Genomic DNA, 26,438 nt, shown 5'->3' with positions numbered 1-26,438 from the left:
GAGATACAGACAACAAAGCAAAACTGCAGATACCCAGGAGTTTTATTTTAGCCCAGTATTGAAGCTTTTATTGACAGGTATTGTCTGACCACTGCAGTAACATTTACTGTCCATCCCATAAACACACCACACAAAACACTACAGCTGAGATGCACATTGCAACTTTACCTGAGTGCTTTCATCATGGAAACCCTCCAGGAAACTCTCCAGCAGCTCATCTGCATTGTCAATTCTTTCAGCATATTCACCCACTATCCAGATCATGGCAGCTCTGGCATCTGGCTCATCCAGGGAATCCAGGTTCTCACACAGAGTGGCAATGATGCTCTCATACCTGGTTTGTCAGAGTACAGGTGGATTACTGGGGTGAACTGGACTTGTTCTACTCCATTTCTGCCCACCTCATTCTGCAGAGAATCCTGCACTGCATTCATGTCTTGTATTTCTACACAAGCAGCATTTTCATTCAACTATTTTTTTTTCTCCCAATGCTGAGCTCTGAGGTCTCACAGGGGCTTTGCAGTTTAATCCATCAGCAAGACCACCCAAATGTGGAGTTCAAGATAAAGCTGCCTCCCTTTCTGTTTGCTAATGGGAATATTTGATCCTACAGTTCAAACCACGAGTCTGAATCAGATCCTGCAGCCTTGATGAGGCTTCAGCCTGGAAACTCTAAACTGGGTATTACAGTCCCCACAAGGCTTTAATGCAAACCAGACAATATCCCACACTAATTTAGCTTCCCCTATTCCCATGTGTGGGTATCCCCACAAGCAGGGAGTTTCTGAGACTGACAGCAGAAATTGTCAGGGAAGCCTGTAGATGTCCCATATGATTTTTTAGGTGATCATGAAGTGTCTGCTGAAAAACACTGCAGCAGTTCTGTGGCTACAGAGACAAAACCTTACTGCAGAACCAAGAGAAGCTGAGCTCTGCCCAAGCCAGAGGGAACACCTGGTGGGAAAAGCCAGCAGTGCTTTGTTCAGCACAACCTGACTGGATCTTGGACCATGGGAGCCATGAATTTTCACAGCCCTGCACGAGGAGACTTGTACACTTCATGGATTTCTAGAGGGGACTAAAACCAGAATAGCCTGATGCTGCCAACTTGGCCAAATTTTCCTTCTGGCATTCTCTGCAAGAGCTTTACTGGCTTTAGATCCAGGCTTCAATATGGAGTGGTGGGGAAGGAAAACCTTTCAATTCAAACAAAAAACCCAGGCTGACACCTCATCTAGAGCCAACACCTGAATCCTACCAAACTGGCAGTGGGATCACAGCTTCCACCTTTGCTTCAGAGCCCTGATGAGCTGAGCTCTGCTCTATTCTGATGATGGCAGCCAAGTGCTCCCAAACCCTGAGGCTGGCACGTACTTGTTGGGGTACTTGCGGAAGATGTCCCTGATGACCACGATGGCCTCCTGCACCACGTAGTTCACCTTGGTCTGGATGAGGTCCAGCAGGGTGCTCACACAGCGCTCTGCAGATTGCTAGGGAGAGCAGAAAACCACAAGTTAAAAAAGCTGAAGGAATGCTCCTGCTCTCACAGCACACACTGGGGAACATGGCATGTGTATGAGAAAAGGCTCAGAGGGAGGAAACAAGAGTTACAAACTCTGTCCAGAAATGAACTACAGGTGAACAAAAGGTTTGCTGTTACACTGGAGACATCAGCTGGCTCCAGTTCCTGTGGAAAGTAAGAGAAGCAGCTGTGCCAGTAGAAAGTTGGGTCACCACACAAGAGACCTTGAGAACACTGCCTACACTGCCATTTGTACCACCCTGGGGCTCATACAGGCCACTGAATGAGCTTTCTGGGGCTTCCCATGCCAAGCAATCAGAGCTGAGAAAGTTCTCATAGGGACTGCAGGAAAGTTTCTAGCAAAGCCAGAAGGCAGGAGAAAACAGTGTTGTCGAATCTGGCAGCAAAAAGCAGCTCCCAGCAGCAAAAGGTTCAGTATTTTTGGGGTGAGGTCACTAAGAACATGTGAAATGTACAGCTAAAAATAGAAATTTGGCTGCTCCTAATGCAGCTTCCAGATTAATTAGTTCAATCCACAGGCACTGCAATATACCAAGGACTGGACACTGTCATGCTCCAGGAACCAGGAGTGGAGTTAGAGGCAGATAATTCAGGGAGGTCTATTCCCAAACAGCACAGCCAGGCAGGACATCACAGGAGCAACCAACTTCAGCAGCAGAGAGTCTCAAATAAGGGCAGTGATTTGGTTATTAGCAGAGCACACATGAAGCCTCATTACACAGCTGGTGATTAATGTGAGAAGCAGGCTGCTCCTGACGCTGCCGAGGCAGTCGCCTTCGGAACACTCATAAAGGATTCGGGCTGCAGACAAACACTGTAGGGCACAAACAACAGCAATGTAGGTGGATTTTTCAATTTCAGTCAGTTAACAGCTCCCTCGACTTACAGAGCACTTAAAGGCTGGGCAGGAGGAGGAGGAGTGAAATGGCATTTTAGTCACAGGAATCAGTTCTTTGAGAATGGGCAAAAATCTCAAGGACAAACTTCAAGAATTTGGGTCAGAGACTAAAACCTTCTGGCAATTTCCTGCCCTTGTGGGTATCTCACACAGGGCCTGTCAGCACAAAATGGGGACCAGCCAAGAGAGGACACACCACAAACCAGCACTTGCTCTGTCTTTGTAAACTGGCAGTAAGTCATAAGACTTTCCTGAAATTCACAGCAAACAGAAAAAAAAAATCCAATACAGCTGGTGTCAGAGTGAAGAGAGACATCACATAAAAATGGCTGATTGGTGCAATATCTTTTTTATGATGCCTCTCCCCCTCCTTAGCTCAGCTTTATGGCTACTATGGCACTACAGGGGTAGTGAATGGCAACAATGTCCTGCTCTGATCCCTTGTGCTCCAGAAGGGATTTGAGGCTGTGACCTGGAAGACACTTCCACTTCATGGGGACTGCCCATGGACCTGGCTCCACACACTAGCTTGGCTCACAGTGGGAGCCCTGCTCAAAGTCCTTGCAAGAGAGATGTTTTGCTTCAGAGCTTCAAGTTTCTCCTCTTCATCTCAATAACTTTCATCTCATATTTTAACAAATGAGCTGATGGGGGTGAATCTGTCCCACACGCATTCTACAGAATCTACAGCACCAGTCACTGCTGGCAACAAGAAGTGCAGCCCTGTCATTGCTTTAAGAGCTGTATAGTTCAAGGAAAAGCAAATTAAAGCCTAGTTTTCTTTTCTTTAGACACTTTGAAGTGTGATTTTTTTCCAGGAAAAGCACAACATTCACTTTGAAATACACAGTAATGACATTTAGCCAAAGAGCCCCTTGGAAAGTGAGCAGTGGTGGGCACATGCCCAGATGACCAATCCCTCAAACAAAACCCATCTCAGCTCACCCCATCCCTTGTAAACACACTGCCTTTTGAAGGTGGTCATCCTTGGGGACAGCAGAGCTCTGCAAAGTGATGAAAGAGTGCCCCAACTCCAACAGCTTTCAAGCTGGAGTGAGGAAGGACAAGCAACCAAAGTCAAAATTGCTTTGTTTTTCTGCAGAAAGCAAATGAAAGCCCACAAGATTATTGAAGTAGCACATATCACACTCAGCCATAAGCCTCAATGATTTCTAAGAACCAGGCTGCTGGCAGAGTCTCTTGGAAACAAGACAAATATCCCTGTAAGATGGCTCCTTCTGCTTCTCCTTTGCTCCAGAGGAATCCCTGTCTTTACTGTATCCACTTAATTTCCTTTTCCCACAGGAGTGGTGCTTGTTTTCTTTACAATCAAAGCATGGCATCATGGTTTCTTGTGATGTTGCCACTGGAGCAAACCAATCCACAAGGCAGACAAGTGTAGCTACACCAGAGTTTGCTGTAGATAAACCCAAGCTAACTCTGAGCTCAGCTACCAATAATCCAGCCCTATCCATGCAAAATAATGTTCTGACATCTCCCAAAACAAAGTGACTGCTCAAGCCTGGGCAAAATCTTTCTACTCAGTGTGGGTGTTGGTTCCATATCCCAAACAAGGGGAAAAGGGAACATCACATTTGCTTTGTGGTGCAACTCTCAGCAGACAAATTTATTTCTGTTTCAATCTCCTAGGAGTGTCAATTAGACAAAAGATAGGATCCCTGAAGGCAGAGCTGAGGTGCTCTGTGAATCCTCATTCATCAACAGCTCCCACTGGCTGTGTCCTGTGTCAGAAAGCAGATTTCTGAGCTTTGGCAACTTGGACACTGATGGCTGTGAGGATGCTGTCCCATCACTCATAACTCAGTGTAAACAGCCTCTAGTAAACACAGATGCACTGGGGACAGGGATTAACCTAGGGATAAGGACACTGTCATGAGTTGTTCTGTATCTGCCCTCTTTAAATCTGGCTCTTGTCAGAGCAGGAAACAGACCTCACCCTTAGCAGCAGCATCTTCAATGGAGCAGTGCTAAAAATCAAAGTTAAAAATTACTAATGGAGAGGCACAACTGCAATTAGAGACTCACTGGGGCATTATTATCAGTCCTTTGCTTATCAAACACGACTGTTGTGGTATCAGAGATAGGCAAAAATTTGGGAATAAAGGCATGAAAGGGTAAAAACTCCTAAAAACATCTTGATACTGCTGAACTACACCACCCTCCATGTGCAACTAGGACACTGCCAAATCCTAGTGAGAAAGTCCCTGCTGAGGACTAAAACAAATTCTCACCTGCCAGCAAAGCACTGCTACAAAAAGGGCTGTCACCAGCTCCTTTCAAACTTCTCTGTAGCCCTTTCCATGCTCAGGGGGGTTTTCTACTGTCATTGCTGTGGCTCCATCCACACAGGTTCCTGCCTGCATGCAGCACGGAAGGAGTGCTCTGGTATTTTGAACTGCACACATGAAACAGAAGCACCAGCCCCTGCTCCATGGGGCCATGCTTCAAAGAAAGCCCCTGGCAGTGACAAACCTTTGAGAGCTGAAGGAAGGAAGGAAGGGAGAGCTGCACAAAAGGGCACTTGATTCTCTCCAGAGGACAGAAGTTGGTGTTCTCTGTGCACAGGCTTGCAGCAGTTTAGTTGAAGCAAGAGAATCCTGTGCACTGACACCACACTAAGCCAGGCATGATTAGGTTATTATTTAAATCTGCTGTCAGGCAATGCTCATGGGAACCCACTTGAGCAAAAGCTAAATGAGCTCAGCTGAAATTAGAGCACTTTACGTGACATTTTGCACTCACTCATCGGCAACACCACAGCATAAATCTTCCCTCTCTGCACAGGATTTCTGAGCTCCTGACAGGCATTTCACATTCACTTACAGGGAAATTAACAGAGACATCACTAAAAAGACAATATTCTATTATGAGCACTTAGGTGCATGTTCCACTAGCAGAGGACATTTCAGACTTGTTTTGGATAACTTTGCAGAGGTTCCTGGGAACTTGTTTACATAAGCATTGAGGCAAAAGAGAGCACACTGCAAATGAAGCCACAAGTTATATGGATTTATGTAAGTAGAGTTACTCTGTTTGTATAAATTACATTTAAGTGCCCCAAATCTCTGCAATTCTCTGCCTCTGTGTTTTGTTCTGCTGAAATGGAGGGGAGGGATGACACAAAATGCTTCATAATACTGAGGTTCTCTGTATAATTTCTTCTTCTTCCCCCTTCAAAAAGGTCAGGCCACAGCTATTAAAGGAGCTGGATGGATAGGTGGCCATTGCTCCTCTAAAGCAAATGCAGTAAAAGATTCCATCAAGGCTCAGTGACCTGCCTTGCTCTGCCTGCAGGATGAGAGGAGCTCCCCACCCTCCTGTGATGTCCTCACAGCTCACTGCTGCTCACTGCTGCTCTGCCCATAACAGGATGTATCCAGCACACTTGAGGGCTACCACTGAAATTCCAGCAACATGGGAAGGAGGTGGCAAAGCCCATCATTGTTTCTGAAGCAAGGGAAGCAGAGAGAAGCTCCAGGATGAGATACTTGCCTCCACCTTGATGGCACAGCGGCCGATGGCGCGCACTGCCTTGCGCACGAAGTCCACGTCCACCTCGGTGGCGTATTCCTTGAGCTCTGCCAGGACCTGTGGGGACACCACACCAATGTCAGCCCCTGGGGACACTCAGGGAACAGCCCACCCTCACAGGAGATGCTGCTTGGGCACCAGAAGATGAGCAGGATACTCTTTCACAGCTACCAAACACATCCAGCCAAACTCTGCCTTCGAAGCTCTGGTTACACTGGTGTGCAATCCACACTGCTGTGGGTTACACTGGTGTGCAATCCAAACTGCTCTGGTTACACTGGTGTGCAATCCAAACTGCTCTGGCTACACTGGTGTGCAATCCAAACTGCTCTGGTTACACTGGTGTGCAATCCACACTGGTGTGGTTACACTGGTGTGCAATCCACACTGGTGTGGGTTACACTGGTGTGCAATCCAAACTGCTCTGGTTACACTGGTGTGCAATCCACACTGGTGTGGGTTACACTGGTGTGCAATCCAAACTGCTCTGGTTACACTGGTGTGCAATCCACACTGCTCTGGTTACACTGGTGTGCAATCCACACTGGTGTGGGTTACACTGGTGTGCAATCCACACTGCTCTGGTTACACTGGTGTGCAATCCCACACTGGTGTGGGTTACACTGGTGTGCAATCCACTCTGGTGTGGGTTACACTGGTGTGCAATCCACACTGCTCTGGTTACACTGGTGTGCAATCCCACACTGGTGTGGGTTACACCTGGTGTAGGCTGGACAAAGACAAAAGGTGGTCTTGATTATTTACAATCCCCCTGAACAAGAGCTGGGATAAAATCAGCCCGGCCAAACTTAAAGATTTCCATTCCTTCCTACACTGGAAAGATATTTGCTGCATATAAAGCACTAGGCAACAACCATTTTCGATCTCTCCTTCTCTGTGCTGAGATGAATTTTTGGATCCCTGGTGAATCCAAACAGAAGATGCAGAGGAGATCTGAGGACACTCTGGAACGTCTACACACAGATTAATAAGAGCATGAAGATACTTCCCCTTGTAAAACTGAGATTTATTATTTTGTCTCAGTGGTTTTGCTAATGGAAACCAATGAAGGGCTAAACCCAGGATTTGCTGGGGTCTTACAGACCTTTAACTAAAAAGCTTTGTCTTAAATCACTTAGCTTACAAAATATGATTTCAAGAAAAGATCATATGTAATTTATATTCCCTCAAAAGCTCAATTTATTTCAGTTTCTCATGCCAAACATGACATCAGGGATTCAATCGTGATGTCACAAATAGATGGTGAGGGAGAGGGGAGCAGCACAAAGCCAGACAGTCCTTTGAAAAATCTCTCATCCAAGCAAATTGCTCAGAAGAATGACAAGATAAAGAGGCCATGAAGGGCCAGACTGCAGACAGATAAATCTGCAAGGAGGAGACAGGACATCTGTGTTTTGAAGTTTTATTATTTCTTTGGCTGATCTATGTTGCACAGCACTTGGAGCACCTGCCTTTAGCAGCTGATGCTTCCCAAACACTGCTGAGGCCTGGGCTGGAACCATCCTGGTGCCTTGGTGCAGGATGGGCACAGGGATGGACAATCTCCACCAGGAGCACGTGGGTGGAAGCTGCTCTCAGCTCTCATTCCAGGACATCTTCCTGCTAAAGCTTGTGTTGTTTTATGAATGCCTCCTCAGAAGCAGGAGAGATTCATTCATTAGTCTGCAGATCTCAGACTGCCCTCCAGACACCACTGCCTTTCATGCAAACAGCCCATATTACTGGAACATTATAAATTCAAATTGGTGTGGAGCCTACCAAGAGTAAAGAGAAAATTCTGAATATGTTCTCATAGAAACCGAGTTTTAAAATATTTTCCATGCCCCCAGCACAAAAAGGGCATGAATTACCTTGCTCAGTTCCAAAAACCATCAGGAAAGAGCTGAAGGAGCTGCTTCAAAATGTCACATTCAATGAAATTGCTCTGTGACAATTAGGAAAGGACAATAATAGCACTAACCAGAGGCATTAATCATTCTGCATTAGTGTTAGGCCTCATGGCCAGGGATGCACACCAGAACACCTCCTCCAAGGAAGGGATCTGCATTAAACCAACATCAAAACCAAGAAGAATCTACACTGTAAAGCAAATCTCAACTCAGTTCAGCTTCAGCTTTGTGCTATTTCCACTCTGGAAGCAAGTTAAGCAAAAGCAGGATTTTTTTTAGCTCTGGAGAGTGCCTGTGCAAGCGTTTTAACAATTTTACTAACTTGAAATTCACACTTCAATAATGTTTGGCCTTTCTGAATGCCTCCCTTACAGGCACACCCCTCTCATTTGAAACAAGCCTCTCATTCCAACCTCAGCACTGGCAGTGACTCACTTGACAGGAGCCATGAGTTCTCCTGGAATTGTCATCTGTGAAACAAGATCCACCTCACGGTCACAACATTGAAATGATGGGGGAAACTCCACCAGCTCCCATTAAAGAACTGCACAGAGCACTCTGCCAGGCACAGGGATGCCTAAAAGTCCAGGCTAACTCCAGGAGCAGCTGCAAACACCCTCCCAAAGGAGCAGGGGAGGGTTTTCCCCTGGCAGAGCACAGCAGGAGTGCCCCAGCTGACCTGGGCAATGTTTGCTTGGGAGGCCAGGCGGATCATGATGTCCAGTTTCTCCAGTTTCACATAGATGGGGTCGTTGTACTTCACAAAGAACACTTTGATCTCCTGCTTCAGGATTTCAGGCCTGCAGGGAACATAATGTGTCACTCAAGAGAGGTAAAAAAACCAAACTATTGCAACAAAAGGCATTTTTCTTTAGAAATCTACCCAAATGTCACCTGAGAAACAGAATGGTGTCATTTTGCCCTGGCTGACCAGGGAGGTCATGGACTCTCCATCCTTGGAAGTGTTCAAGACCAGGCTGGACAGTAATTTGGCAGGTGAAACCTGCAGAGGAAGTTGGAACTGGATGATCTTTAAGGTCCCTTTCAACCCAAACCATTCTCTGACTCTGATTTTATGTCTAGGATGTGCAGACACCAATTTGCAGAAAGTCTGGATAGAAAGATTATTTAGGTACAAAATCATAATTCAAGTCTTTCTCTGCTTCCTCTATTCAACCTGCTGAACCAACCATGACCAGAGAGACAATAATATTTTCAGTGAAAGAATAACTTGCTTATCTCAATGCAAAGCCTACAAATTCATTTCCACTTTCACGTGCAAGGTGCCAGTGCACAGTAACTCTGCCCTAATATAACCACAAAGTGCTAGCCAAGCTATCTCACCTCTCCAGCAAGGATCAGCAGCAATAAAACATCAATGTGGGAGCAAACTGGTGAGAAAAATCCCAACCAATAAAACATCAATGTGGGAGCAAACTGGTGGGAAAAATCCCAACCAGTAAAACATCAATGTGGGAGCAAACTGGTGGGAAAAATCCCAACCCACTGTGCACCAGGATGTCACACCAGCCTGAACAGAGTAACACAGGCACAGTGAGATCCTGCAGGTCACTGTGAACTGCTCCTGTTTGCCATTTTGATTTATAGAGGGTAATTCTGACTACCCATAAAGAGAAGGTGAAGAGAGGCAGGTAAAGAAATACTGCATGAAACTGGTATCACAAGTATGCTTGTGATAGGAAATCAGTTCAGGCTACCAGAGTCATGAGACTGTTTAGCCTGGCTCTCAAGGGATCTGAGCCTGGATTAAAAGAATTTCTGGGCATGGGCAGTATCTGGAAGTCTGAGATAACCAGATGGCAACACAGGAGTAACACCCCTGAGCCTTTACCTCTTCTGCACAATCAAGTTGATGTTCCTCAGGGCAACATACTGAACTTCAGGCTCTCCAGACAGCAGGGTCACCAGAGGAGGAGCCAGTTTCTTCAGCAACATGTTGTAATAGTCAGAGTCCTTGGGAAGGAGCTCCAGGAACTTCATCAGGACCTTCACTGCTGACAGCACCACAGCCGAGTTGGCGTGAGACAGCCGGGGCGTCACTCGCTCACAGATGCTGGGGACACAGGCACAAGGAAGGGTTCAAATGGATTGCAGGATGCCAAATATTTCAAATCTAAATTTAGGAGATGACACAGAGCTGAAGACAGCTTCTCAGACAATGCTTGGATTTGGTTTTGGTCACAATAAACAGGCAAAGTTGTGTTTTCCTGAATGCAGCAGGAAGCACACAGACTTCTCTCACAGCTTCAAGTTTTTCTCCTGCCCTAGTCAGCTCAGGAACAATTCCACACTTCCTGCTTTTTCTGCTGGTATTCTCTCTTTGTGTGATCTTGTCTGTCACTTACAAACAGAACTTTAACAAAAACAGCTTCTGGAAAAACACTTGAGCCTCCATATAACCATTCAGAAGTGATACACGCTTCTGGTTTGCTTGGGGGTTGCTGACATTTCAACAAGAAAAGATTTCTGTTCCTCTGAATACACAAGGAAAGAGTGACCTAAATATCCTCCCAAATCTCAGCTTCACCACTTGCCATAATGGATCCTGTAATCAAACAGAATCCTAAACAGCCCATCCCAAAAAGAAAGGAAGTTTGGGTTCATATGGTCTTTCTTACAGCATCTGTCAAGTTTCTTCCCACTCCCTCCTGCATATTGCTAACCCAGAACAATCTTATTCCCATCTGTGCCTCCTGAAGTTTCTTTCCCTGCAAAATTTGTTTTTAGCCATGCTGGAAGGGAAGCAGCACAGCTCAGTGAAGAGCAGAGAAATCCAGGTCAGGGTTGGGGCACCCTCAGCTGCCTCTGTCCAAGGTCACCTGCGTGTCCCAGGTGCTTCCTCTCTCTGTGCCTCAGTTTCCCCCTGCACAGGAGTGACACCAGCCTTGCTGGAAATGAGAGTGGCTTTCCCAGTGCTGCCTGAAACAAAGCAGACTCCAGGAGATAAACTCCACACAAAGGAGTTCCTGCCCATGCAATTGGGTAGAGAACTCCTCAGAGGAGTTGCAGCTGAGGAACTGGGACATGTTCTCAGCTGTTCAGAGCAGTGCTCCCTCTGACAGAGCTGGGATAACACCAGCCTCACACCCTGGAGATCTCTGCAGGTTTCTAGCACTCATTAAGAGCTGTTTCTGGCACAGAAACAGAACATAAGGGGGGGAAAAAATAACCAGCAAGACTACTGGCAGGCTTCTTGGAAACAGTGCATTTTGTGCCTCAAAAAAAGAGTCAATGAAGAAACCCATCAAATTCCAAATGGCCTGGGCAGGATTTTGTATGTGGGCTTGTGATCCTTCCTCCCCCTCCATCCCCACATCAGCTGCATTAAATACATCATCTCAGAGTCTCCCTGTACCAAGTTACTTTTCTGGCTGAATCTTGTTTTCTTGGGAACACAATCTGGCTTTTTGTGATTCTGGAGACAGATGAGGAAGAGAGTGAAGTGCACAAACTAACAGCCCACTACCCAAACCCTAAAGCCCTTCTGTTTAGGTTTATCATTGCAGTTAAAAGCACAAAGGTGAATTTGGAGCAATAAGAAAAACAGTTTCTCACCTTTATTTTCACTTACCATATCACAGACTAGCTTTCAGTTGGAAAATATTCCAGTCTCAGACCTGTAGTACTTTGGAAACCCACAAACCTATTCCTGCCTCTCAAAGCAGCAAAACCAACAGGAAAGCCCTGCTTTAAACCAGAAAATCCTCCAAACAGTGCTTCCACTGTTACAGGTTTGCTCTTGGGCTGATCCTCTTAATAGTTCCCACAAGAACCAGCCTTAAAAAAAGATAAACAGAGAAAATGGTTCTGCAGAGGGAAGGGGCAGGTTTTCAGCATCAGCCCCAACTACTAAAAGTAGCTTTGCTTTTAAATCTAGTTTATCAAGCCTGATTTAACAGTGCCCTGTTATCAGGAGTCCTCTCAGAGCTGTAAACCCAGCAGCTCCCAAGTGCCACCCAAAAGCCAGCGCACCTCTGAGCCTCCCGGTCATCCTTGGGGTTGTAGTTGGACAGACAGTCCAGGATGAAGATCTGCCCCCACTCTGTGCACTCATTCAGAGCTGTCAGCAGTTTGTTGATGTTCTGAGGGTTCAGATCCAGCAGGTTGCTGTTAGGGTGGGACTCGCTGATCTCCGACAGCGCGGCCACAGCGTTCGCTACCACCTGGGGGAGAAGAATTCCCTGTTAGCAGAGCATGAGGGACTTGGCAGGGATTGATCCAGAGCTGGGCACACATGGGGAGCAAGCTGCAGGTCTGACAGTTATCTGAACCCCACAACCAGCCTGCAGAGCCCAGAGCTCCACTGGCAGGAACAGGGATCCAGGACAAGGACATCACAAGAGACTCTGCTGTGGAAGGAGCTGGAGGTGGCATCCACAGGGAACAGCACCTCCCTGCAGGCTCCACCAGCTCCAGGGGATGCTCAGCTTCACAGCCAAGGTGCCCAAACCTCCAGTTGCCCTATTTATTCAGGAATGTATGCCTTTTACCCAATTTCTCCATGGTACATGGCTTAGCAGTGATCCAGAAATGAGCTGGCAGGTGCCTGGCAGCCTCCAGCTCTGCAGCAGCACTGGCAGGTCACACAGTTTGAGAGCAAACAAACAATTTCCCTAAAATGGGCAACTCCTACTAAATTTTTAATAACCCACATTTCAATTCCAGTCTCCAGAACATCCTTTTGCTTTATGGAGCCATGGTAAAGCAAGCACTCCAGCACAACTCATCCCTGAAAATATCCTTGCTGCATTCAGCACTATATAAAGTCTTTTTGCTAAGAGGAGGTCCAGGGTCCAGCTTGACACAAAGAGAAGTGGGAGTGCAGCATAAACTTCTAATTCTTATTTCCATACTCAAATTCAACAGTTATTCCAACAGCCTCCATGGGAAGATTTTTTTAAAATAGAAGAGGTGCAGAATATAGAGACAAAATAGAAAATTTTGCAGGTGAGACTAAAATCTTATTTGTTTAACTAACAGGAAAAGGGATTTAAGCTGAGTTTGACCCACAAAACTGAAATCCCCTATGAAAAGGCATTGTCAGGACATTTTACAATGTACATCATGTCCAGCCCAACTCCCAGTAAATAACACAATAAAGCTTCGTTCCAGCAGGTATTTTCTATGAGATTAAGGCAAAGAAACATCTTATCTACAATCATCTGATTGTTTGGATGACTAAAGATGCTTTTGATGCAGTACAATGAAAACAAGAACAGCACAACCAGAACTCTCCTCTGCCTTGTTCTCATTCCTGCTTATCATTAAACCAATATATTCCAAAGTCATTGCACAGGCACAGTGATGTTGGTTGTTCTGCATTTCACACCTAGAGGTCAGAGATAAGATTTTGATCCAAGATTTTATGAATTTCATTAGTTGAATGAACCTTCTGTCACCAAAACCATTAGCAATCAGTGCTGCTGTCTTCTTGTACTGTTTTAATGAGGAACTTATGAAGATAGCATGCTTATTCTCCTCATTATTTAATTTGCCTAATTCCTGAACAGTTAATGCGACACAGCATAGAACTGAAATTAAAAAAAATTAATATCACTGTATTTTTGAAGCTTACCAGTGAAGACAAATCACAAAAGCCACTGAAAAGTTCAAAATCCTTATGAAAAAGCACTTATAAAACAAAATTACTTTGGGGAAAAATTTTTGAATTGACAGAAAAATGTACAAAGCCAACACATCAGAGAAAGGGACCTGTCAGCTGTACTGAGGGACAGGAGCTCTGGCAGATGCACTCACACTGCCAGGCACTTTGCTGCAGTAATTGCTAAATTAGTAACTAAGAGAGAATTTTAGAGTAGAACTGAGACTGGAGAACTCCAAAATCATTGAGTTCAATCATTAACCCACTGCTGCCAAGCCCACCACTAAATTGTGTCCCTGGGTGCCACATTCAGATGTTTCTGGGCACTTCCAGGATATCCTTAAACCCTGTGCTTATATTTCCTTCCTTGCAGTGTCCATGGAGTCTAACCCTGTGCAAAGGATGCACAGAAATGTTGTTCCCATGGGTGGAGAACAGCAGCTCCAGCCCAGAGACCAAACTGTGAACGAGCTTCTGCACTCAGGATCTTTTAGATCTGTGTCAGCACAATGGAAGTGTCCAGTTCAGAGTTGGGGATGGCACACCACATGGCAATCCACTCAGAATTCCATTCAAAGCATCCATGAGGAAGTGGCAGAAGGCCAGGTGGACTCAGGACCATGGGCTGTGATTTCCTTGAGTGTTGGAAAAAGGACTGGAGGGGGTTTAAAACATCTGGTGGCAGCCCAGTCCTGCCAGAGGAGCTGGGATCTACAATCTACAGTCCACAATTAAAGCTGGTCCTCACCTCCCACATCAGCACCACAGTGACAAGGAGATAAATGAAGCAAAAGGGACAAGGGAAAGGGTGGGGAATAAATTCAAACTTTAAGCAATATTTATTAATAAAAAGGACTTGCTGGCGGTTTGTACTGAACATATTGATGTGTTATGGTGCTGTGCTATGCCAACAAAAACAATCAGCATCTTCAAGGCTTTTCACACAGCCCCAGCACAGCTGAAAGGCAAACAGCTCTCAGGAAACAGTCCAACACAAACACTGGCTGCAGCACACACGCTCACCTCTTCCCTGGCACTGCCACTGGCTCAGTCAGGAACAGGAACACAGAGCAGCACAAGCCAGCACTGCACAATTCCAGCACTCAGCTCCTGCTCTGCCAAGTGCTGCCAACAACTGAGGGGTCAGGTCAAGGACTGAAGCACCCCCCACTAGGAGTTATCACTCAGGTATGGCAAAAAGTCCATAAAGAATCATTCAATTCCAATTCTGGTGTTACATCACCTGCCAATCCAGTGTGTGCTTTGGCACTCATGGAAGTGTCACTGGAAATGTTTTAAAAGATGGCTTTAGGTTTAAGTTAATATTTAGAAAGATGGTTTTTTTTAAAAAAAATCTGCAACATCAAAACTGAGTCTTAAGTTTTCAGCTGGGTTGACACTTTTTCCTTTACACAGAATCATGAAGTGCAACTACATTAAACGGCAAGAACAAAGTGATAAGTTATAAGAAGTTATTTTCTCTTTAAAACACAAGATGATGGAATTGCTGGGAGACATAAAAATAAGCTAAAATTTTACAAATGGTATAGGACCAAGGAACTAGACAAGTTTCACAGGCTGATGGGGAAAAAAACCAAAACCTTAAGTTTCTTTAGCAAACCAAGTATTCTCTGCTGTTCAAAATGTGCCCTGCATTTATTCTGATGAGAAACCAATCAGTTGGATAATTTATCCCATAGATTGGAAGAAGCAGACTTAAAGTACATAAAACTAACAGCTGGTGTAGTCTTGAATTGTCAAAACTAATGAAAAATCAGAAGTCAACCCAGTAGCCATAAATATGTGAGCCTAAACAGCTAATGAACAGGAAAAGCATTTAAAGCTTGAAATTCCAACTGCACTGCAAAAATGCCTCATTTGACTCACAATTAAGGATACCAACTGTAAGTTAAGAGCTACAAAATTATGATCTGCCTAAAAATCCCCCAGAAAATAAAAATGCAGAGCAGATTGAAGAATTAATAATAATTAATAACAGTAACAGGTCCCTGGCTTGCTGATGTAAATCAGTTCACCCTGGGTACATGGTGACATTATTCAGATGCAGCCACAGCAACATCCCTTTGGAGCACAGATGAGCTGAATGACAATAAACCTTATTTTGGCTGGAATTTCCCAATAAGTTTAGGTTCTTGGAGAAACATCATTGGGGTGTGGATAACTAAAATCTCCCAGGTTCTTATTAAAAACAAAAAACCAAGCCCAAACCTCTACACTCAGAGCTTTAACAAGTTTGAAATCCACCTCCAGACAAACTCCCTGTGCAGGCAGAGGGACCAGAGCCGACCTTGCAGGAAGCTCTGTGATTTCCAAGTGATTCCTTCTGGCAGCTCAAACCTTCAGCTCAGAGCAAATGGTAAGAAAACAGCAGCAGGGAGGGAAGGGGGTGGCTGAAAAGCTGCCTGTCTGCCTGGCAGCCCACACGCCAAAGCTTTGCAGGGGCTGGGGGGACGGGAGGGAAGCTCGGCACATCCAGAACGCCAACCAGTCGAAGCAATCAGATTATTTCCCCAGCATCCCAAGCTAATTGGAAATTAAACCAAGTGTGTAATGGAGTTAATGAATACAATGTTCTGCTGCTTGAAACAGGAACCTCTGGCTCGCCACGCCGCTAAAGTGAAGCGAAAAATCAAGAAAAGGAGGAAAAATGAAGGGGCTCAGGGAGGGAAGGCAGTGGTCCCTCCACAGCTGGAGGCTCCTGCCCTCAAGGGAGCCAGGCTCCAGGAGATGTTACTGAGAATGGAGAGGTGCTGACATTTCAAAGAGCACTCAGCTTGCAGGGTATATCCCTGTCACTAAGCACAGACTCCCAGGTGGGAGATTCAGAGCGTCCACGGGTGGGTGTTTCACAGGGCCATTCATTTCCATAACCCTGCTGTGTGCCCAGAAGGTCCCTAACAGGTGAGAACACGACCCCTCATCCTGTTCACAACTTTTATCTCCATGCCCTCCTCACTTTGCTTCCCTAGAAACAGCCCAGGAACCATTAAAACCTCTTACTTTACAAAAGTAATCCTTCCCTGTGAGAGTGGGGAGGCCCTGGCTCAGAGAAGTTGTGGCTGCCCCATCCCTGGAAGTGTTGAATGGAGCTTGGAGCAACATGGGAGAGTGGAAGGTGTCCCTGACCATGGCAGGGGATGGAACAAATTGACCATTAAGGTCCCTTCTAACACCAAACCCTTCTGTGATTCAATGATTCTATGAAATGGCTCAACCACACAAGGCAGAGAGCCTTTATGAGCCTTTCACACTGTCAGTGCTTGTTTATGTGCATAGATATAAATTAAAGCTCTGAGCTACTCACAGATTCCCAATTCCTGACCACACCCCAAAAACTGCTTGGGTGGGAAGACTCCTGGCTTGCTTTGTGCAAATGGGCTGAATTTTGATGGAGGTGGCAATGGAAGTGTTGTACTTCCCATTGTGTGCTTGCCCTAACTGGGTTTTGCACTTCCCTGCAGAAAAATGGCACTTTGTGGCAGACTGAAACATCACTCCTGCTCTCAAATCCTTGCAAAAATCAGGATGTGTGAGCTGTAAGGCAGGAAAACAAGCTTCCCCCAACTGTTGAATCTCTTGTGGTAGGTTGGCAAGAAGCTGTTCAGGGATGGCTCCATCACAAGGGACTTCTCCTTGGCACAGCTGAGCCCTCAGTGCAGGAAATTAAACTCCATAAGGGCTGAAAGTCCCTATTCTCCTTCCAGCAATCACTGTGGTGTGATTCCAGTCAAGATGAGGCACCTACCACACACATCAGAAAGGTTTTGCTTTATTTTTTGCAATTTTCCTTGCAGAGGTTCTCGCTGGCACCATCCAGTGGCAAATGGGCTGTTTCTGATCTGAGCTGACCAAAAAGCACCAAATTCCTTACAGAGCCCTAAAAAGGGGGTGCAGAGTTACAAAACATCACAATCACAACATTATCTGACAAATGGTACTTGTCAATAGCTAGAAGTGTCTGTTCCAATGGAAAATAACATGGAGACACATGTCAACAAAATTCCCAGCACAGTGATTGATGTGAGAGATCCTGGGATGATCTGTTCAGCAAGACTAATGCTCTGGAAATTAGGCACATACTGGTGGCTGTAATTGGAAGGAGACAAGTCTCTGATGGATGAATTTGTCAATTAAGCTTTATAAATGAGGGGTCTGGGAAGATAAACTCTGAAGCCATGAAAATTCACAAATTCTCAAACTCCTTGCTTCTCTGCCACTACTGACAACAGGAGAAAGCACAGCTTGGAGGGAAGATGCTCAAGGCCTGTATCCTTCATACCAAAAACCAACCAAACAAAACCCAAGTCCCACATGCATGCCTGAAATCCCCTCAGACCTCTTTAGGATGAGAACCTGTAGAAAACACCTGCTCAGTGAGATATTCCCCTGCAGGAGCTCATTCCAAAGCCAAAGCTGATTTCACCAGCAGAACAAGGGGGTCAGAGTGGGAAACCAGAAGCTGTGCCACCAATCACAGGTGGCAGCTCTCCCTTTTTCCCTACTTTAGGTATTTTTTGCTGCCTGCTGCAACACACACAGCTGGTTTCTGCACTGCCAGGCAAATCTCCCACATTTCCTCTCTCTAGCACCCCACCACACATGGACACAGTCACTGCTCAGACAGGCTCCTTCACAGCTTCTCCCCTTCTCTTTCCCTGCTTGTTGTTGATTTTGGCTGCATAGTTTACCAGAAGTGCTGCTCTTCCTCCTGGGCAGCCTCATGTAAACAACAGAGGCATTAGAGAGCTCCAAAGTGCCACCACCACTCTTCAGCAGCCCCAAGCAACATTCTCATTCACTGCAACATATCCATCACTGGGTAAAAGAAATTCCGCCCACAAAAGCCATCAAGTGTCTCCCAGAAGGAAACATTATCTCTACTTGCAGCACAAACATTATAAAAAAGCCCCAAACCACACACAGGACTAATGCAGACATGGCTGGAGGACTTCAGCCTGCATCTGCAGTGCTTGGCTCAAAAAGAAGAATATTTTTTGCCCACAGAAAGGGTATCCTGGAGCAGCCCCAGGCTGCTGAGATGCCACAGAGCCCACAGCTCCCAGTAATATTCAGCTCCATACTGGGATGTGGATTTTCAAGTCTTTACAATGTTCATGAGGAGGAATGATGAATTCATCCAGCAGTGACAGCTCACTCCTCCCACCAGAAAAAACACCAGCTGCAGAGGGAAAACACAGGGCTGGGAGAGTCCCCATGAGGAACAAGTGATCTCCTGTGCCCAGGGAGAAGTTGGTGTTCCACTCCCTGTTGGATCAGACAATTCTCACATCCCTGACAGCCTCTCACAAAGTCCTTCTGGGACCAGTTTCTCAGCAAGGGCTTCTTTTCTCAGCTTTACTCCACAGAGAGGGTAAAACTCCTGCAGAGGACAGGCTCAGGAGGTAAAAGCTCCTTTTGTTTCTGAACAGGCTCATTCCTCAGGACATCATCCCAGAGACATTCTGCTTGGCAGCTAGTAGGAAAAATAAAAGGAAGATCACCTTCCTCCATGGGGTCACACTGAAGTTCTGGCAGAGAAGGAACCCACATCCCTTGTAGGCACAGCAGGAGAGACAGGAGAACACTTTGATTTATCTCTACAGGTTCTTAGTCTCATCTGTGAGCTGTGGAAACTCAATACTGCTGGAGGGAATTCAGATTAGATCAAGCTGGACCTCACCACCTCCAGTTGTCAGATCTCAGATTCCCTTCTTAGTGTGGTTAATGCTAAAGGCAAAAAACCTCCCAGGTACAAGAGAGTTTAATTATACTCCACACACTTGGTGCATTTACTCATCAGTTATGTGATCTCAGGTTACTCTGAGCTGAGTCACAACAGTGTTTCTCCCAATAAACTTGATGTAGAGGGTGTAAAATACAGGACAAGAAGTCTGTACAGTCCACAAAAACACAGGAGCAGAACAGCCACACCTGAAAAACCTTGGATCCAGCATGAGGAAGGAGAAATGCTACAGGAAAGAACTAAAAATGAACAGAACCTGGAAAATAACAGGGAGAAGGTGACATCAGTTAACTTAAGCCATGTAGATAACAGAGATTGGCAAGGAATCTATTCCATGGGTTAAAAGTTACCTTAGAAGGTCAAGGATTGAAAATATTTGGAGAGAAAGGTTGTTCCATTCAAACAGTAAAAGACCAGTAAGGTTTTAGATGGATTTCCTCTCATGTTTTTCTGCTAATATTTACATTCCTGAAGAAAACCAAGTGCAGGGATAAAAACCAGGAGGGAAGGAGTTACAAAATAAAGTGTCTAAAGATAGTCAGCTCTCCTTCTGCTTTCAGCTGCTGCCACCTCGTGGTCTGCTCTCCCTCTCCTGGGCTCAGCATCTCCAATGCTCCAAGGAGGAGCAGTCATTGCACATGATTCACAGAGGCCACAACGAGACAGCAGCAGGAAAAAAATAACAAGAGAAGGTTTTTCCACACCTTCAGAGAACCTCTGGTCACCAGAAGGTGAAACACTCTTACCTCTGTCCTCTCACTATTACCCACTGCTGGGTGTGAACAGTGTTCTGCACCAACACAGTGCACAGAAATCTCATTTTGGAACCAATTTTTGTTAGAACATGAGGATTATGGGAGAACAGGCTCCTGAGTTGCTCTATACCCAGGTTAGCAGCAAGAGAGGTGCTGAGGACTGAGCAAGGCAGCTTCACATTCCTCCAGTCCTGCTTCTGCTGAGCTTCATGTGCAGAAATGCAGGGGGAGAAAAGAAGGATTTGCCTTGGGAAGCAATGAGGGCTCCCTCTATGGAGGAACCTCTTCAGCAGGACCCCAAGTGCCAAAGGGCAGCCACAGGCACTGCACACCCATCTGCAAAATGAGATTAAAGACTCCTTCACAATCAAACTTCTGCAGGGCAACTGAACTGTGCCCTTGTAAGGGGTTTTGGGCCATGGCCTGCACAGGACATCTCAGACAACTCTGCTGCCATGTCAAAAGCCACCAGCCCACCTGGGACCTCACCAGACACCCATAGCAATATATCTGCAATTAGGAGTTTGAATTAATTCACCCAGGGGATGCACCTGCACAAAAGATCACTTCATGTGAACTAAGGTCATGTCCTGACAACAAAACACCCAGAAAAGGGGGAATGAACCTTGGATGTGCACCTACAGCACCTCAACAGGACTTCAGTGCCCTGAACATCCCCAAAAGCTGCTAGTTTATTAACACAATAATGCCTTTAGTCCAAAAAGATACGGGAAAAAAAAGAACAAACCCAAAATGTTCCTGACAAGGTCACCTCCAACTTAGTCAGACATCCTTGTGATGAAGGTGATCTGAGCCCAGAGAAATATGCACCCTGATCTCTGCACAGTTATGAGGCAATTAGTGAGCCACAGATGGAGATGTTCCTCTACCAACACCCAGCTAAAATGCTCAGAGCTTGCTCATGTGCTAGAGGCAACCAATTACAAAGCCATAATAAAACCCTTCTTGAAGACTATTTTTCAGCTGCAGCCTTTTTTAGCTCCTGCTCAAAACCCTCATTTCTCAGAAGAGAGAACAAGTGTGGATTTCCCATCTCAAAAATTCTGCTTCATTAAGTATCTAATGTTGCCCATTTCCACAAGCCATCAAAAGAGGAGAAACATTTATAATATAAATATGAATGAGCTTGGCTAACAGGTTGCAATGATTGAGATGCACCATTTACAGAGGAATAGGCCATCAGAACAGATCCATCTGTACCATTCCTTCCAGCTATTTTCTTTTGATAGCCAATACTGATACACACATTTTACTTAAAAATACCTTCCAGGCAGGACTGCATTACAAAGAAAATTACCTTATTAAATATCAACTTGCACACAAATATAACTTATCTGGCAAGGTCATTAGGAAGTTTCACATGGAGAAAACAGGAATGAGGTGGATGATTTGACCAGGAAGATGAACCTTAATTAGGGGTGGATAATTCCTGCACTTTTGAAGGAACCACTGTGCCACAAAGACACGAATTTCAAAGAGGATCAACCTAACTTCCTTTTCTACTAAAATTGTAACCAGATTAAATCAGCAGCTCCAAGAGCCTCAAGCCTTTGATAAAATCTCTCCCCATGGACCCTTAAAAAGATAAAATATTACACCCCATCTACAGTAACACCTGGGAAACCAGCTACAGAATCCTCTCAAAGCCTGCAGATCTGAAAATAGACCTCAGGCCTCTCCTCCAAATTGCATTTTCCTGCTGTGACCCCTCAGTTTTGGGGAGAACAGGTGAGTACAACATGAGGCAGGTTCTGTGACCCTGCACAGCTTCACAAGAATTGTCCCAGCCCAACCTGATTACCACCAAGGAGCTCATGAGTTTTCCTGATGTTTTATTAGGAAGCCCTGTGCTACTTTTGGAGGTTTATTTAGCAAATGGAGCACACGCTGCCCTTTGGTATTTTTCCTCTTCTCTCCACTCATTTAAATCCATGTTAAGTTAATTCACTTTTTAAATACATATCTGTGCTCTCCTGTCAGCCAATGGCTCATTTACCAAACCACTGAGTTTCACTGAGATCAACAAGCACAAAGGGCAAGCAAACCCTTGTTATTTCTCCTGAAGTAACACATCTTTTCAGCCAGAGCTCTCCACCTCACATACATGTGGTTGTAATCAGAACAAAATGAGAGCTGGAAGCAAGGCTGGGAGAAGAGAAGGTTCTGTCCCTGACCTCCACTGCTGCCTGGGAGCTGCTGAACACCAGGGCCAGTGCTGAAGTGGAACTAAGGAAGCCCAAGCAAGCCCCTTCAGAGGCTGCAAGGCACACCCTCCACACTGAATTGGAACAGCAGGTGCTTCTCTACAGGCCTCAGAGCTGCCTAGACAAAGAAAGCATCTTCAGATAGTCATCAATATTCACACAGGAGCCTGGCATAAGAAAAAAAAACCAAAACAGGCAGGCAGATGAAAAGAACAACTTGTAAAAGAGCTGGATATCAGAGAAAAGAGGTGTCTGTATCTCCTGAGAGACACCATCATTCAGACTGCTGCCTGTGACAGTCAGACACCTCGAGTTTTACTGTCTCTAGAAAGTCTTACAAAGAGCAATCAGCAGCCTTCACTCTCCTGCTAAAGGGGATCCCCTGTACTTGGTTTGTCTCAGGTGCCCAAAGACTAGAGCAGAAATTCTGTGGTTCGATTCATGCACCACAGAAAGAGCTGTTAAACCTGCCCTAATAATGTGTGATTATTTCTTTAACCAGAGTCCATTCTCTAAACAAGCTAAAAAAGCAGCAGTCACATTCTTCAACTCTGAGTTAAACTGAGCTGCAGAAGTTTTCTTCCCTGCTAAGGGTCAGGATGGTATTGGTATGCTCCCTGGATTCCAGCAGGAAACAATATTAATGAAAGAATGATGTACTGGGGCACTTCAATTCCTTAGCCATCACCTTTTAGTCACAAAGTAATAGCAGGAGACACCTGGCTTGGAAGTGGACCCTTCATCAAGCATAATTAAATGCTGATTTAGTAGGTAATTTACTCCTGTGAAATTCCTGGTCATGATCTCCACCTCTCCTCTGACGACTCATTTAACTTTATTAAAAACATTAGCATTGATTTTCTCCACTCATTACAAGCCAGTGGATTTATCTACATTAGCAAATGAATTAATCCAAACTCTTATTGCAAGAAGAGCCAAAGCCTGCAGGAAAGCAAGAGCTACAAGCTGTCACCAAGGCAGCAGCATCACATTATTTTTTGCTCTTCTGACTCACCTGGCCAGGAAGTTACACACCTGCAGCATCCAAGACAGGCAAAAGCCCAAACAGACCAAACAACAGAAGACATTTCCTGTTTTCTAAGGCAACAAGTGTTCTCTACCCAACAAAACCATGCCAGTGCAGCAGTGAGGTTTGTGATTACCAAACAAAAACTAAACTCGAGCTGGGAACACATTACCATGGGGTTGGAGTCTGCAATCAGGTCACGCAGGGAATCCAGGAATCCTTGGTCCTCCACCATCTGGGCATTGATGTCGTGCAGCTTGGCCACACAGACTGCAGCAGTTTTCCTCACGTAGGGGTCCTCATCCTTGAGGCACTTGCGCAGGGGCTCGCACAGGTACTCTGTGATTTTATCCACGCGGATGCAGCCCATGGTGCGCACGGCCAGCGCACGGATCAGAGGGTTGGGGTCCTCACAGTCCTGCACAGAACACAAACAAATCTGCACCAGCAGACACTGATTCCTGCAGCCAGAACCAGGCTGCTCTTACTTAAGCAGCATCTCTCTGATTATGTGCTAAGAGCCAGGCAATTATTTCAGATCAGGGATAAAAGGGCGCTGCTGCTTCACAGAAACATTTTGCACTGTCTCAAGGTGTTTCCATCTTGTAAAATTGTCACCTGGGTGTCCCTTCATTCTCCCAGCAAAGCTGCTTTCAATGTGATCCAACAGCTAAGCTGGAGAGGCAGCTCTCAGCACCCAAAATCTCACCCCAGACAGAGTAAGTTACTGATTGCCAACCTTCCTGGTTTAAAGGAGCAAGAATAAAATGGGAAAAATCAACAACTAAACACAATGCAACAGTCATCAGGGCCTATTTCTTAAAGGCCAAACACAAACATCTCTTAAGTCACAACATATGAAGCACTAAGCATAAGCTACTCTAGAGGTGCTTTTCTAAAGAGGAAAAAGAAAAGGCAGACAGGAATACATTTCCTACTCCAAGCCTACATAATCTTCCACACATCCAATCCATCTACATCTCTGAGCTCCTCCAAAATCAGCTTGTAAAAGGATGGCTACAGAATGACCTACAAAAGCATTTCACTGTTCAAATTTCCTGCAGCTGAAAAACTACTTTCAAAGCCTACAAGAGAAGTGGCACATCCTAGCAGTGCATGCCACACCTTGAACTGGGAAGTGCTGAGTTAGTGCAGACCAGAGCTTGCTCTTCACTAACACCTGTCCCTCAACCTGCCAGAAGGGACACACAGCAGAGCTTGCTCTTCACTAACACCTGTCCCTCAACCTGCCAGAAGGGACACCAGGCTTTCCTCTGCAGGGCACGAGATGGAAGATATCATTTTGTTAGTCCATTCTAACAGAACTGCACTTTAAAGTCAGACAGTATTCTTTCCAGAGAGGAAGACAGGGACAGCCTCTCTGGCCAGAAGAGCAGACCTCACACCTTAGGTTTTCTCACCTCTTTCTGCCTCAAGAAGCAGAGCAGAACCTTGAAACTCAATCCCATTCCCCAGTGTCTCAGATTTTACAACATTCTACAAGGACTCTCAAACTTCTCCTAAGCACTGGGCTTTATCTTGCACTACAAGGGACTGAAATAACATTTCCTAGATAAGGAGAGGCAACCTGACAACAGAACTAAAGGCAGCCCAGCAATCAGGCTGTTGTTTTCCCAGTGAACTGTCTCAGTTTCACCAGAGATAAAGGTTTTCCACATAGAGCACAGCTGGAACATTCAAATAGGAAGTTTGATATCCATGTCTCAGATACTACAAAGGCTGGAAGATGAAACAGAAAATCTGTTTTCCAACACCAGAAGTTGGTAAAACAACAGAAGCAGCTTTCCCTGGAGCAGCTTCCCTCACAGCCACTTAGAGGGCTGCTGAAGTCATTCCCTCTGCAACAACCAGAAGGAAGAAGTGACAGAAAGGACCCAGATTTAGTGGATTCAGCACCCTCCTGTATGAGCCCAGCCCCAAAGGAGAGATAGAGCTCCCAAAGGACAAAGATGTACTGGCAGCCACTGTGCTGGACCCTTTCCTGATGTGCCAGGGGAGCAGGTTACCTTCACAAAGCTGTTGACAGCCATGATGGCCATGTCTGGCTGGCTTTTGGCATAGTTCATCAGGTACAGGTAGACCAGCTTCTTCAGCTCCAGGTTGTCAGTCTGCATGCAGTTGACAACATCAGGGAACAGAGAGCTGGATAACAACACAAGGATAAGCAAGGATGGAATCAGAGAATTGTTCAGGTTAGGAAATGCCAGCAGTTCCCCCAACACTGCCACATCTAAACACTTCCTAAAACTCTTCCAGGGATGGGGACTCCACCACTGCCCTGGGCAGCCTTTTCCAATCCCATCTGAACCTCCCTGGCACAACCTGAAGTTATTTCTTCTCACCCTGTAACTTGTCACTGGGAGAAGGGACTGACCCCCAACTATCCCCTCCTGTCAGGGAGTTCAGGGAGTGAGAAGGTCCCCCCTGAGCTTCCTTTTATCCAGACTGAGCCCCCCCAGCACCCCCAGCTGCTCCTCATCAGACTTGTGCTCCAGCCCATTCCCTCCTCTGGACATGCTCCTGCCCCTCAAAGTTTTTCTTGTCATGAGGGGCCCCAAACTGACCCCAGGATTTGAGGTGTGGCCTCACCAGTGCCCAGCACAGAGGGACAGTCACTGCCCTGGTCCTGCTGGCACTGTTCTGACACAGGCCAGGTGCCACTGGCTCTCTTGGCCACCTGGGCACACAGCAGCTTGTGTTCAGCCACAGCTGACCAGCACCTCTAGGTCCTTTTCCATCTTTCCAGTTGCTCTTCCCCATGCCTGGAACATTCCATGGGTAGTTTTGACCCAAGTGCAGAATCTCACATCACTGAGCCTCACACCACTGACCTCAGCCTGTCCAGATCCCTCTGCAGAGCATTCCTGCCCTCCAGCAGATCCATACTCCCACCCACAAAATAAAAAACAGAGGCTGCATGGCATGCAAAGGGAATAGTAACAATATCAAGGAAGCCAGAAAAACTGAAGTTCCACTTTAAGCACCCTGCTGTTTAATGAAAGGTCACCTTCCCTTTCAAAGCAGTTTGCAGTGGTTTTTATAATAATAATTTAATCTCTTCTATGGCTTTAACATGAGAGGTGGTGACAACTAATGCCATTTCCTAAATGTGTTTTAACT

At 45.7% G+C, this 26,438-nt stretch overlaps 1 protein-coding gene across 3 annotated transcripts in view; it reads right to left on the bottom strand.

The window, feature by feature from the left end:
- The window catches only part of AP2B1 (adaptor related protein complex 2 subunit beta 1), a 77,460-nt gene that overhangs the window by 43,815 nt on the left and 7,207 nt on the right, over positions 1 to 26,438 (bottom strand). For all 3 annotated transcript variants that reach the window (XM_033078319.2, XM_033078321.2, XM_033078320.2), the window contains exons 4-11: positions 25,325 to 25,460; positions 23,470 to 23,715; positions 11,897 to 12,087; positions 9,756 to 9,977; positions 8,583 to 8,703; positions 5,955 to 6,050; positions 1,375 to 1,490; positions 169 to 334 (exon numbers count right to left, since the gene is read on the bottom strand). In XM_033078319.2, coding sequence (XP_032934210.1) covers positions 169 to 334; positions 1,375 to 1,490; positions 5,955 to 6,050; positions 8,583 to 8,703; positions 9,756 to 9,977; positions 11,897 to 12,087; positions 23,470 to 23,715; positions 25,325 to 25,460 — 1,294 coding nt within the window. The remainder of the gene's footprint in view (positions 1 to 168; positions 335 to 1,374; positions 1,491 to 5,954; positions 6,051 to 8,582; positions 8,704 to 9,755; positions 9,978 to 11,896; positions 12,088 to 23,469; positions 23,716 to 25,324; positions 25,461 to 26,438) is intronic.

Source organism: Catharus ustulatus, chromosome 22 (assembly GCF_009819885.2).
Source record: "Catharus ustulatus isolate bCatUst1 chromosome 22, bCatUst1.pri.v2, whole genome shotgun sequence".
NCBI lineage: Eukaryota > Metazoa > Chordata > Aves > Passeriformes > Turdidae > Catharus > Catharus ustulatus.
This window is presented reverse-complemented; position numbering and strand designations above follow the sequence as displayed.